Consider the following 13,969-nt stretch of genomic DNA (forward strand, 5'->3'; position numbering starts at 1 on the left):
CCTGACACAAAAAGGAGTTGTGTGGGAGTTGCAAGGTTACTGTAACGGGGGGTTGCGGTACTGCTAACCTTACTTCTGCACAGCTGCTGGTGGCTACACTACCTTCAGAGCTGGGCAGCTGGAGAGTGGCAGCTGCTGGCCAGGAGCCCAGCTCTGAAGGCAGAGCTGCTGCTCGCAGCAGCACAGAAGTAAGGGTGGCATGGTATGAACCTTCAGAGTTGGGTGCCTGGCCAACAGCCACCGCTCTCCAGCCACCCAGCTCCGAAGGCAGCGCAGAAGTAAGGGTGGCAATACCGCGACCCCCGCTAAAATAACCTTTTGACCCCCTGCAACTCACTTTTGGGTCAGGATTCCCAATTTGAGAATTCTGGTCTCCCCTGTGAAATATGTATAGCATAGGTAAAAGCATACAAAAGACCAGATTTCAAGGTCCGTGACACATTTTTCATGACTGTGAATTTGGTAGGGCCCTACCCATGACAGTGACCAATACTATACAGCATTCCAGATGAGGCTACATCATTGATTTATATAAAGATGTTATAATATGTTTTGTATTATTCACCATCTCATTCTATATGCATCTTAATATCTCGTTAGCTTTATTTGATTGCAACTGTGCACTGAGTAGTGGTCTGTACTGAGCTGTCTATAGTGATGCCCAGGTACCTTTATTAAGGTGACTCAGTTAATTTAGACTCTTGTAAGATGTACAAATAGTTAATATTTTTCCTTCCGATGTTCATTACTCTGCATTTATCAACACTGGATTTTATTTGACATTGTATTGCCCATTCACCTAGTTATTAAGGTGTCTCTGAGGTTCTTCACAGTCCTCTCTGGTCTTGACTCCGCTTAACAACTTTGTGTCATCTGCACATTTTGCGGTCTCACTATTCACCCTCCTTTCCAGATCATTAATATATTAAACAACAGGGGGCCTAGAACAGACCCTTAAGGTACCCTTCTATTAACTTTTGCCACAATGAAAATTGACCATTTTATCCTTCTCTTTGCTTCCTGCCTCCTAGCCAGTGTTTGATCCATGACTAAAAATGGAAGTGAGAGCAACTGTGGCACAGGCTACCACATGGGCTGCACAAGCAAGTGCCTACGTGGTGGGGTGAGGTGTCAGGCTTGTGCAGCCCATGCTGCGGCCTAAGCCAGAGCATCCCCATTCCCATTTTTAGTCAGCTAATTAGAGTACAGCTAGTGCGGGTTGGATACGTCTACAGGAGTTGTCATTTGCACCCCCTATTGCAATGTAGACATACCCTAAGAGAGTGTATGTGGCAAGTCAAAGAGAAGAGTGTTGCATTTTACTTCTAACAGTAGTGAGGTCATGGTAATTATTAACTTTTGCAGGAGTAAGTTCCATAGCGTAGGTCCAGCTCCCATGAAAGTTCTTTCTTTTTTGATCATAAGCCTCCCCTGTCATTTTACAGTTTCATAATTCCATTGGATTGTAGCTGTCATAGAATCATAGAATATCAGGGTTGGAAGGAACCTCAGCAGGACCAATCCCCAACTAAATCATCCCAGCCAGGGCTTTGTCAAGCCTGACCTTAAAAACCTCTAAGGAAGGAGATTCCACCACCTCCCTAGGTAACCCATTCCAGTGCTTCACCACCCTCCTAGTAAATTTTTTCCCCTAATATCCAACCTAAACCTCCCCCACTGCAACTTGAGACCATTAAACCTTGTTCTGTCATCTGCTACCACTGAGAACAGTCTAGATCCATCCTCTTTGGAACCCCCTTTCAGGTAGTTGAAAGCAGCTATCAAATGCCCCCTCATTCTTCTCTTCTGCAGACTAAACAATCCCAGTTCCCTCAGCCTCTCCTCATAAGTCATGTGCTCCAGCCCCCTAATCATTTTTGTTGCCCTCTGCTGGACTCTTTTCCCACATCCTGGAAAAATTGGACACCAGATGAGGCCTCACCAATGTTGAATAGAGGGGAATGATCACGTCCCTCGATCTGCTGGCAATGCCCCTACTTATACAGCCCAAAATGTTGTTAGCCTTCTTAGCAACAAGGGCACACTGTTGACTCATATCTAGCTTCTCATGCACTGTAACCCCTAGGTCCTTTTCTGCAGAACTGCTGCCTAGCCATTCGGTCCCTAGTCTGTAGCAGTGCATGGGATTCTTCCGTCCTAAGTGCAGGACTCTGCACTTGTCCTTGTTGAACCTCATCAGGTTTCTTTTGACCCAGTCCTCTAATTTGTCTAGGTCCCTCTGTATCCTATCCCTACCCTCCCAGTTTAGTGTCATCTGCAAACTTGCTGAGGGTGCAGTCCACGCCATCCTCCAGATCATTAATGAAAATATTGAACAAAACCGGCCCCAGAACCGACCCTTGGGGCACTCCGCTTGAAACCGGCTGCCAACTAGACATGGAAGACATGCTCATGGGGAGAGAGGCAATCTCCTTGATAGCTAGGACCAATCCCATCCAGGGCTCTGATTGCCAGGACAGAGAGCTTAAATTAGACTAGATATTTGGAGGGGAGCAAAGTACTAGGCTGGTGTGCTCATGGCCACCTGTTTTGGCTACTATGTTCTGTGCCCATTGGAGCTTTTTCAGGGTGAGTTGCTTCATTCCTAGACATAATGAATTGGAATAATCAAGCCCGGAGGGTAAAAATAAGGCAGGATCACTGTGTCCAGGTCTGAGTCCAACAGGAAAGGGAGCCATCTCCTAGCTACTAGCAGATGGAATTGGGTGTTTATTACTGCCCTGGAATGCACAAACATCTCTTTGCATTGTTATAATTGAATAATAAAATAATATACTACTACTCCTAATTTGAACTTTTATAGATCTTTGCAGCCAAGGATCTCAAAACACTCTGAAGAAGGTGGGCTGACTTATAAATGTGGGTACATTCTTTCTGCTCATGTGACATCTACCCAACCATACTGTAATTTGTAGTCTTATTGTTCTCATATTCTCTGGCAGTGATCACTTGTCCTGGTGCCGGCTTTCTCTGTGCTGCTTATGACCCTAGGGAACCTTTTCTTCTTGACAGCCCTCTCTGGCCCTCACTGGAAACTAGCACTGCCTATTCTTAAATAGCTGTTTTCTTTTCCCCAAGCTTTGGATTAGCATCTGTTATCCATTTGTTTTTTATTTTCTTCCTAAATCTCAAATTGTATCTTAAGTAATCTTAAAGAACAAAAAAAAAGCTGTAACAAAAATTTCTAGGCAATCTAGTACAATTTTATTTAATTTTAGCATTAGAAGGCTTATTTTATAACAGAACTATATATATAAGACCTGCTGGTTTTATGTGCGCTGTATACAACTACACAGACAGATCCTGATCAGCACCCACTTACGAAATCTTTGGGCACATTTTCAAAGTGGTATATGGGGGAATTTTGCTAAACCACTTTTCCTGACATAAGTCGGAATCCAACAGTGAAATCTCTATGGTCTGATTTGAAAAAAACCATACCGTACACAGGCTATTCTCCTTAGTCCCCTTTACTATAAGTATAATACAGAGCCAAATACTGAAGTTCCTTAGAAAGGGAACCTTCAGAATCCACACAAAAGAAAGTAAAAGCAAAATACTGTGATAATTCACTTAAGAAAACAATATTAGCGTTCTCAGTAGAGAGGTCAAGGAATGAAACAGCATGGATACTCAGGAATACTCTTGTGTTAAGTGGACCCTCCAAGTCAGGGTTGAGGCATATTGGCAAGGCAGTACAGACAGTATACAAACCATGCTGTCCCTGTTAACTCCTGAGAGCTGTCAATCTGACACATTTCTGAAGTACAATATTTACACACAAACTTCTTAAAACAAAACCACTATAAGATATTATTATTATAACTGTTGTACATAGCAGGAGAGTAGAAGTCCAAATGATGCCAACATTACTATCTGGGCAGGACATGTGAGAGAAAGTCTGACCACTTTAGGGAGAGTGCAAACTAAAATATAGAGCACAACATTCCCCACAATCTCTCTCTCTCTCTCCCCCCAATCCCCACAGCAAGATGGTCAAGATTTTCAAAAATGGGTGCCTACATTTAGGCTCCTACATTCATATTTAAGCACTTTGGCTTTCTAAGACTTCATGATTGACACTGTGATATGAACTATAACTACATGGAACTTTCCAGAAGCATGGGAGATTGAACTAGATCTGCCTGCTTCAAAAGCCCATGGTTGATACCTTCAAAAACAAGTTTGGGGGTTAGCCACATAATTCTCATTGAAATTATTGGGAGTTATGTGGCTAAGTCCCCTAGTTGGCTTTGAAAATCTCGACACAGGTCCCCACCACTAGAGTTAAAGGAGAATCTCTTTTGGCTTATATTAGTATAGGACAGTGACTGGGTATATCTGGTCTTTGAGGCTACTTACAGGACACCCCATGGTCCGAGTACATCCTGCCTCAGGAAGCAGTAACAAGTATGTGGCTGCTGTGTCTAGGGTCTCTGAATTGGAACCCAGACTAGTGGGTGGGCCTAGGTTCCCCTTCTGGCTACGAGTTAAGTGGCGTAACCACAAGAAGAGGGCAGGTCTTCTTTGGGAGTCAGAACAAAGCTGGGGCTGAAGACCCTTCGGAGAGGAAACAGACTGCTTATTTGTTGGACTCTAATACCCTGCAAGGGGTTCAGTTGTTCTTTTTGACTCAGTCAGATGGCCAGCCATGGAAGACCTGCCAAGTCAGCCAGCAGGGGACACCAGAGGTGAAAAAAGGACTACAATACTTGACCCTGTCGCTTGGAGGCGCTCCAGAGGTAAGTGCCCCATTACAAGGACCTATGGAACTGTTTAGCACTTCTGACACCAACTAGGAGTGGGCAGTGGCTCACCTGGTCATTAGCCAGTTCATTACAGTACAAAACAAAAATAGCTAATGAAGCAAAGTAATGAAAACTTGTCTTATTAAATTTACAGAAGATTTTTTTCCCATTAACCTTTAAAGACCAGACATGAAAATGGATCAGCCTAAGAAACCAAACCAGTTCCAGGGCACTAGTAATCTTTTAATACAACATTAAAAGATTAGGCAGGTTCAGTTCATGTGGTCTAAATCAGTGGTTCTCAAAGCCGGTCCGCTGCTTGTTCAGGGAAAGCCCCTGCCGGGCCGATTTGTTTACCTGCCGTGTCCGCAAGTTCGGCCGATTGCGGCTCCCACTGGCCGTGGTTCGCCGCTCCAGGCCAATGGGGGCTGCGAGAAGCGGTGTGGGCCGAGGGATGTGCTGGCCGCCCTTCCCGCAGCCCCCATTGGCCTGGAGCGGCGAACCACGGCCAGTGGGAGCCGCGATTGGCCAAACCTGCAGACGCGGCAGGTAAACAAACCGGCCCGACTCGGCCCGGCAGGGGCTTTCCCTGAACAAGCGGCGGACCGGCTTTGAGAACCACTGGTCTAAATGGCAGAACATCCTTAATTACTTCATACTGTAAAAAAGATTAGTGAGGGTCACAAGGAAATAATTCCATCAAAGTTTTGATGACACCATAAATCACAAGAGTGCCATTATATTCAACTACATTACAGCTGATTCAAACTATTAACATAAATTCTATTAAAATAAAATTGAAGATTTTAGTCACTCAGTCACTATATTAGTTAAGGTAATTGAGGGCTAGTTTTACAAATTTAGGTACTTGCATTGTACTCAAATTTCCATGCATATGCAAAAATACCCGATGCTGTATTTAGAAACCTAGTTCACCACGTGTATACACAAATTCCTGTACTGAGTGCAGACTGGAACTCTGTGAATAAATTGGGTGCATGCAGGAGGTAAATGTATGCATGTAGTTATGCACACCTAACTTTAAAAAGCTGGTCTTTAAATCAGAATTACTACACTGCGTATTCAAATATTAATACTAATGTTATATTAAAAGATTTTCATTTTCTGATCACAGCATGATTAAACTTTTTAGATCATGTTTAAATACAATTATTGAAATCAGCCATGAGGTACATTATAATACAACCCCATCCCTTCTGAGACATACATTTTTCTATGCCAAATAATTATTTTTGTTGCTAGTAGAAACCTTAAAGTTTAAAATGAAAGTGCTGATAGAACCATGACAGCAGTGTAACAACTGTAACAGCAGGATACAATATGACCATTGTTTCTTAACACATGATGGAGTCCAGATACACTATATTCACATGATACTTGCAGTTTTCAACATTTTGAGATAGTAGATTAAGTATTTTGCTTATATCACAGCCTAAACACCAGTAAAGGAATCCCCTGGACCTAACTTTATTCCTATAATTCTTTACTAATCTTCCTCCTTAATCCACGTGTACACACATTTTTTCATACTACTATAAAAATGGTTGCAGCATTAATCCCTCAGTTCATTTCCAAAGTGAAGCGGCTTTAGAGGAACCATTAATTATCATTTACACAACAAGCATCACAACTGCGTGGGTATTTTTATGAAAGCTTCCAACTCTGACGCAGTTTCAGCTCATGATGTACTTTTAAAAACTGCTTTGACATCACTTCGGAGGATGGTTTGGTTTTGTTAGAATCTCAAACAGTTAAAGGATGCAGTGAGTCATCTCGGGACTTCTGGAAAGCTGAATAGTTCCAGGTGACGATTTGGAACACACACTCAAGAAACATAAAAACACTAAGACCATTGCTATGTTAAAGAGAACAATATGGCCTCTTTCAGCATTAGAATCGAACATGCAGGCTCTCTCATTATTTCAATAAAACAAAAACAGACGTTTAACCAAAAAACAAAACAAAAAAATCCCTAACCTTTCTCTGGCTTGGTTGAATGTTTTAAAGAGCCTAGGCACTACTCAAATTCTCTAGTGAGCCATGAATTCCATTTCATTTTGCTTTTTCAACAGGAATAGGTTGAAAGAAGATATGTTAACCAGAAAAAGAGCTTTTTAAAATCCCAAGTAATATGGTGACTAGTTTCTAGGTGAAAGAAGGATAAAATACTCATCATCCTGTGCAAACATTGGGGATATTTTCTCTCCTTTAGGTAACTTATAGCAGCATGTAATGCTGGGATAAAATAGTAATATTTTCTAAACTCACACTGACCATTTTGTTGCATGCAATATTATTGACATTATTTTGCTGGTTCTAAAGTAGTGTTATAAAATTAAAGGAACATTGAAATTTAAACTTTTGCTCTTCCAATTGTTCCTCTAATACTCTAACCGCTATGAAAATAGTAATATTGTAATTTTAAAAAAAATGCTTTACATCCGGATTGCTGTTTGTCTTTGGTCTGAGGAAGACTGGAAAGAAAGAATCAGGCTCAGAAACATTTGTGGGAGGAGAAAAAAGTGTTTAGATGGTGTAATTTATATTCTTGTATCAAAGCCCCTCTGCCAAACCACTACCCTCTCCTCAGGCATTTGCCTCCTTAAGACTCATTCTTCCATGACATTCACAAAAAGTGAGTCAACAATTATATTTATTTTTATTAATTAAAAAAACCCAAGACATTATTCCATCATGACAGGCACATGCCCTAACTAAATGTCATCCAGTAAAACAATAATATTTTTTTTAAAAAGTAATTGCCTTTGGTGTGCTTATATCCAAGGGAAACACCTTAAGATGTGAGCTTACAAAGACTCCTTAGGAAAACTTCCTCAACAGAAGAAAGTATGGAAATAATTGAATTAGCTTCACTAAGAAGGGTTTGAACTCTATATAAGTGCAGATGGACAGAAACTGCCCTTCTCCTGAAAATGACATTATCTATCACATGCTTAAATTATATTTAGTGTACAGGCTATGTTAACCAAATACAGTATTTGTGAATTCAGCCATTTCCTAATCTCCTTTGGCAAGGTTGCATTCTTGAACACTCCTCCTTCCCCATGATGATTTAAATGCTTTTTCACAGAAAGTTCCAACATATGAAAATATAAGCACTCTGGTTTTGTTCTTACAAACCAATGTCCCAGTTCAGCAAGGTTATTAAGACTTCAGTGAAACTACTCAAATGCTTCAAGTTAGTTCCCTGCTGAATTAACTTGCTAAACAGAGGTCCAAGTTTGATTCCATTAACACTATAATGATAAAAATCATTACAATGGTTCATTAAAAATGTCAAATAAAACCAAGCATGTTCTATATAATGTGGAACACTGAGGAGATTTACTTTTAAAGGTTAAGCACTGAATCTTGTGTGGTGCTATATAGCTGGAGACAGAACTAATCAACCTTCTTTTCACCTGAAGAGAGGATTACTTTCCTATTTTGAAGGACAAAATTTGAAACCTACTTTCTGGCCCTTACCACTAATCATAACTGTTTATCTTGTTTTAGTTAAGTCAGTAGTTTGAGCTTCCATGGGAAGGATGTCATCTCCTGGATTATATTACAAATGAAATCCTCAACATTCATTTACGTTTCCAACATTTGAGTCCTATCAGCATATTAAGTTACCTGTGCATTGAGGTGGCCTGAAATCAAGGTAATTATATTTGTGAAGTGAAGGACAAAAGCAAATGAGCACAAGAATGCTGATGCTGAAAGTAAAACTCCCCTGTCCTAGTCCACACCTAAGAATGATACATTTAAAGTCATAATGTGAGAACAGGATATTTGCATATATAATTCATTTCACTAACCTGTTCGCCTGGGAAGAAAAGCAGATCTATGTACTGAGGAGCTGAACTCTTGTGTATCTTTCACATTAACACAGGCAGATGGCCTCTGACCTTCTTCCAAGCTTATAGAAAGGGAACTTGCCGAGACTGCAAGACCACTAGACCCAGCGTTGAGCTGAAAAAGGGCATCCTGTGCTTTCTTTTTTTCTTTCTTTAACATACTTACTAGAATATCTGCAGAACATTTTAAGGAAATTAACTGGGATCTCCTTTCCATAAATAATAATCCACTCTCTCCGTAGGTCACTTGCTCATACAGGTAGTCTTGTAGAACTGAATGGAACTAGTCACATATGGAAGGCCTATTCATGTGAATATGGATTGCAGGGTTAGGCCCATACGTTATGTCTATGTATTCACACTTATCTTTCCGAATAACCAATTCAATTTGTCCTGAGCACTAGTAAGATGACATTAGTGAATGGTATAAATGGCTATGGCCAATCCACGTTTGGATAAAAGCAATAAATACTGTAAGGTTCTGTACAAAAATAGAAATATTAAATTCTAGTTACTCTTTCAAAATGGGTGACATTCCCTTTATTAAGTTGGGTAACATTGCAACATCAATTAGACCCTGCAAATTTCCCCAGTCAAATTTAAATCGTATAAGCCAGAAATCTTAAACTTTATAGGAAGACTGTCAAGCACACCACAATAGAAAGGATTATAAAACACAAAACAGGGTTTTAAAGAAATTCCTGCCAATTACATACATATTCTTTAGAAAGACCTTTGACATAAAAACACTTTAAATGAAGGAATGCAGGGGGTTTTCTGATGGAATTCACTACACATTTAGCAAAAACGAAAAGGTAACATGAATCCCTATAAAGATGAGGAGATGTTTTTCATTTTGTGTCTAATTTATCTGATAAATACATGGAAAAAATCTGGGCAAGGTGTGAGGAATTAGAATTATCAAGTTGATTAGGTTGCAAAAATTATTTGTCTTACAAATTGGTTCTTATCATAGTTTTTATAGTGTGCATAAAGACAAGAAGGATCTCTTACAGTTTATGGCAGGAGAGCCTCCAAGTCCTCAGTAGTTTTATTGCACCAATCATTATGTTAATTTTTAAAAGTAAATTGTAAAATTATTTAGGCTTCAAAATCCACTTACAGTTCCTTACATGCTAGTTCTGATTTTAACTTTTAATATTTCAATTCCCCGTATACAGCTCTAATTAAAATTGATGGATGCAATGAATGCCTTCCTTGCACTTCCATAAACAAAGCCACATATGCATATCTGGTGCGAGTGCATCTGACTCTATTAATTGCGTATTTTGTTGTTTTATTACAAATATTTTATCAATTTAATGATTTATTTCAAGAAGACTCTCTTCTGAGCTAAAATAAGAAACTTTTAAAAGGTGTTATAAGTCAATTTTATAGCCAAATTAACTAGACAGTGTTCCTTTCAAAATAAACATCTTGGCTCTTGTGAAGGATGCAGCAGACTAAAAGGCTTCCCTACCATTTGATTTCATCAGGGTAAAGCAAGCTACCAGTCTGAAGTACAACCCATTCACACTTGATATACCAAATCTGTGTGTAATTGTTGAACACAAAGAATGCAGTTAATCTTGTTTTTAATAACGCTAAAGAATCTCTGCTTGCTATAAACTTGAAAGCTATTTGTTAATTTTCTGCCATTGTTCAAGTTTTGTCCACAGATCAGCCACAAACTCAGGGACACGGTGACGCTGTGGTCTGCCTGCAGTTTTATCAGCCAGCTAAAAATAACTGCCCTTTCTTCATTTTGCTAAGGTACAGCTACTCATATGTTTCCCATGAGGCAGTAAAGTGGACACAGCACATCTGAGTAGTTTAATTTTTGTTATACATACACAATATAAAGGCTCAGCTTTAGTTTAAATGTTAAAGTTGGATGTAGAAAGCACAAGTTTTACATTTAATCTAAAAGAAGAGAGTCCAGTAGTCCCTGAAGCAGCATTTCATTTGGCTAAAAATAACAATACAGGAAATTCTATTCTTTGTAAGGTAATAAATTGTTCTTTATATAGCATCACAGTTTTCTATGCTAGACCCAGTTTTTCATTTTCTGGAAGAGAGTTTACTAGACATGAGCCTGAACCACAACTTTTGGATCTGGATCAGAATTTCCCAAAACCCCAGCGTATTTGGATCCAGGATTTTGGTTCAGTTCATAACAGAAACAGGGACCAAGTGCAACAATGGGATTCTGATAAAGAGTGGTAGGAGACTCTTAGATTAAGAATGTGGATTGATACATCAATCTGAAAGGGAAGAAATTCTTTGCAGATCACCATCTCCCATTTCATACACACCCACACCTCAGATTGCAGCCAGATTAGTTTAAATCCAAATAAATCCTGTTTCATAAAGGATACTGATTTCATTATCTCTTTGGTGTAGAAGGTCTCTCAACTTCTTTAACTCCTCTTTCTTCTCTGGGGTATTAGTATCTTCACCTCCAGTGATGTCTGGGGAGAGCAGACTTCTGTCAGGAATGTTTGTACGATTTATCAGTTGCTATGAAATAAAATAAAAAGAGTTCTGGGTTCTTGTCACTCTATCCTCATCCCATTCATTTCTCCCTATCCCTGCATGACTGTTTACCTATGCTAGCTGATTTGAGATTTCAGGATTTCTGAAAAGCAAAATCCCACCACTGGTAGACTGCAAAGCAATAAGTACTGAGTTAGCTATGAGATATCTCCTGATTTCCACTAATCAGTTTTCCTCAATAAAAATATCTAAGCCTTACACATCTTTCTCTGGTAAGGAACTCCCACTGTAGTAAGGAAAAAAGCAACATCAACTGGGTATTAATTCCTCCTCATCTAGAAATCAAATTCAGGGACAGTGTTTTATACTTTACTATATTAGAAAATTGCGGAAGCTTTTATAGCAGAGCATAAACAAAAACAAAAAATATACCCCATGTTCAATTTCTTCCCTTGCTACTCCTCACCCTGTATATGGGCAGGTCTTCACTACGGGGGTGGTGGTGGTGTCGATTTAAGATACGCAAATTCGCGTAGCTGAATTCGACGTATCGGAGCCGACTTACCCCGCTGTGAGGATGGCGGCAAAATCGACCTCTGCGGCTCCCAGTCGACGGCGCTTACTCCCACCTCCGCTGGTGGAGTAAGAGCGTCGATTCGGGGATCGATTGTCGCGTCCCGACGAGACGCGATAATTCGATCCCCGAGAGATCGATTTCTACCCGCTGATTCAGGCGGGTAGTGTAGACCTAGCCTATATCTTGTGTGCAGTATATCCCAGCATAGCATATAACCAGCACAGTTGATGCAGCTGGTTCAGTGACACAAACCCTCTTTTCTGCTATCTTCCTGGGAGTAACTAGTCTAATGTAAAACTCCTTATTAGCTGCATATATACTTGGATATACTCTCTATCCATTTACAGATTACTTCAGCACAGCAATTCCTGTAAATTCCAGTCCTCTCTATCACTCGCTCCATCTCTAATACCCTTTGGTTATTCCTGTTAGCTCCTTCAGATTCTTGCTGCATATTTTCCGGTTATTATTCCAATCCATTCCAATTCTTCAAGCATTTCTCAGCCCTGTATACACTCCCTTCTTCTCCATAGCTTCATGGTTGCTTTTCAGCTCTCTCTCTCCCCTGTGTCCTCTAATATTTCCAGTTCATTTTTAGGGCTCTCTGCACTTCCTTGTATGTGTACAGAATATACCTTTATGTAATTGAAACAGTGCTTGATCTTGCGCATATCAGCTCCAACATTCAGCATGCTCTCAGGATCAGGATCTTCCAGAAATGTTTTAATTATCTCATTCAGCCTGAAAGCACATAATAGGCAAAAATAACAAATATAATCTTTGAGGGAACTTAAAAATTCTCATAAGAACAGGCAACATTGACTCAAGCTAGGAATGTGTTTCAGAGTTGCCAAGTTTACTGCTTTTCCCAGTAGACTCTTGGTTTGGGGGTCCATTCTATTAGTCTACTTGAAAACACAAGCAATCAACTTCTTTTTTTTGGTGCTAGACTCTGAGCTTAACATGGGAGGGATCACAAATGATTCAGATAATGATTTATGTATGCTAATAAATAGTTTTGGGACTAAATGTTTAAAAGTAATCTTCTGTTTTCCTGATTTCTCTCATAATTTAATTTTTCCATAATCAGTTTCCCTATGTTCTCTTACAAGACATAATTCTAAGACTAGTGCTTTGGATGCTTTCTGCCTGTATTTTTGCTAGGAAGTATATGAAACTTAATAATTTAGGTTGCATTCATAAAATTCTCAGCCCCCACCATCATGTAGGGCAATGTCATTTTTTGGATCTCAGTTTCTCTATATACCCCAAAGACCCATTGTTTCTCTTCCTATTGCTGAAATGTATTAAACATTTTATTCATTTATTGATGGGGGGCTGAGCCTGCAGTCTTTAGGCAAGAAAAATACCCACTGAAGTCAGTGTGTGTGTTGCCTACATTAGGACTGCAGGACCAGGCCCATTAAGAAAATCATTGGAGATACATAAACATGTCATTGCTCTTTTAGAGACAAATTATAAGCTATGGCAGGGAAAACCAGCATATGGACCATGAAACTCCGTGAGTTACAACTCTTGGAATTTCTATAATATCCATGCATCAGCAGATGAGCTTTAAAACTTCTCCCCACTCCTATAGATCAGGCAGTGCCTGAGACCCATATTTCTGTGTGTCCCCCAAGGTAGACAGGATTTCTGTGTGAAAGACTGAAGAGCACGAGGAGCTTAGCATGGACACCCAGTGCTTCTGCCTGGACTACTGCCCTAGAATCTCTCTCTCCATACAGGAGCACAGCTTTAGAGCAGCCATGGTTTCCTGCTGGTGGCTGATCGAGAGCCCCCTCTGAGGAAAGGGGGTTCACAACACATGCGGGAACAGGTTCAGCATTAGCTTCAGCAGTAAATGCCTGAATGTTTGCAGGGTGTGGGGTGGGTGTGGGAATTGAGGAAGATACCACAGACAGTTACTGTCACCTAGCTCCACCTCTTCCTGACTCCTCAATAGTAACAAAGCCTCAACCCTGTGGAGTGGGAGTAGAAGGGTTTTTATGGGGTCTGCAGAAAGAGGGCAACATGCTCTAAAGCCACTGCTCCCAACACTTACGTGAGCCTGGTCAGTTCCAGCTAGCTTTTTCTTTCCTGTTTACATTATCAAAGGAGACTATATGGGCAAAATATTTAGTGTATATCATTCATTATATACATGGTCACTGACACCAAATGCTTGGCAAATGGACCTCTACAAATTCAAGAAGAGTGCTCTTGTTAGCTTAATTCTCAACCCA

The 13,969-nt window shown here is 40.1% G+C and overlaps 1 protein-coding gene across 1 annotated transcript in view; it reads right to left on the bottom strand.

The window, feature by feature from the left end:
• The window catches only part of KIF6 (kinesin family member 6), a 284,172-nt gene that overhangs the window by 148,823 nt on the left and 121,380 nt on the right, over positions 1-13,969 (bottom strand). The window contains exons 11-13 of the mRNA XM_065401377.1: positions 12,359-12,464; positions 11,029-11,170; positions 8,612-8,824 (exon numbers count right to left, since the gene is read on the bottom strand). Coding sequence (XP_065257449.1) covers positions 8,612-8,824; positions 11,029-11,170; positions 12,359-12,464 — 461 coding nt within the window. The remainder of the gene's footprint in view (positions 1-8,611; positions 8,825-11,028; positions 11,171-12,358; positions 12,465-13,969) is intronic.

The sequence above is a fragment of the Emys orbicularis genome, chromosome 3 (assembly GCF_028017835.1).
Source record: "Emys orbicularis isolate rEmyOrb1 chromosome 3, rEmyOrb1.hap1, whole genome shotgun sequence".
Lineage (NCBI taxonomy): Eukaryota > Metazoa > Chordata > Testudines > Emydidae > Emys > Emys orbicularis.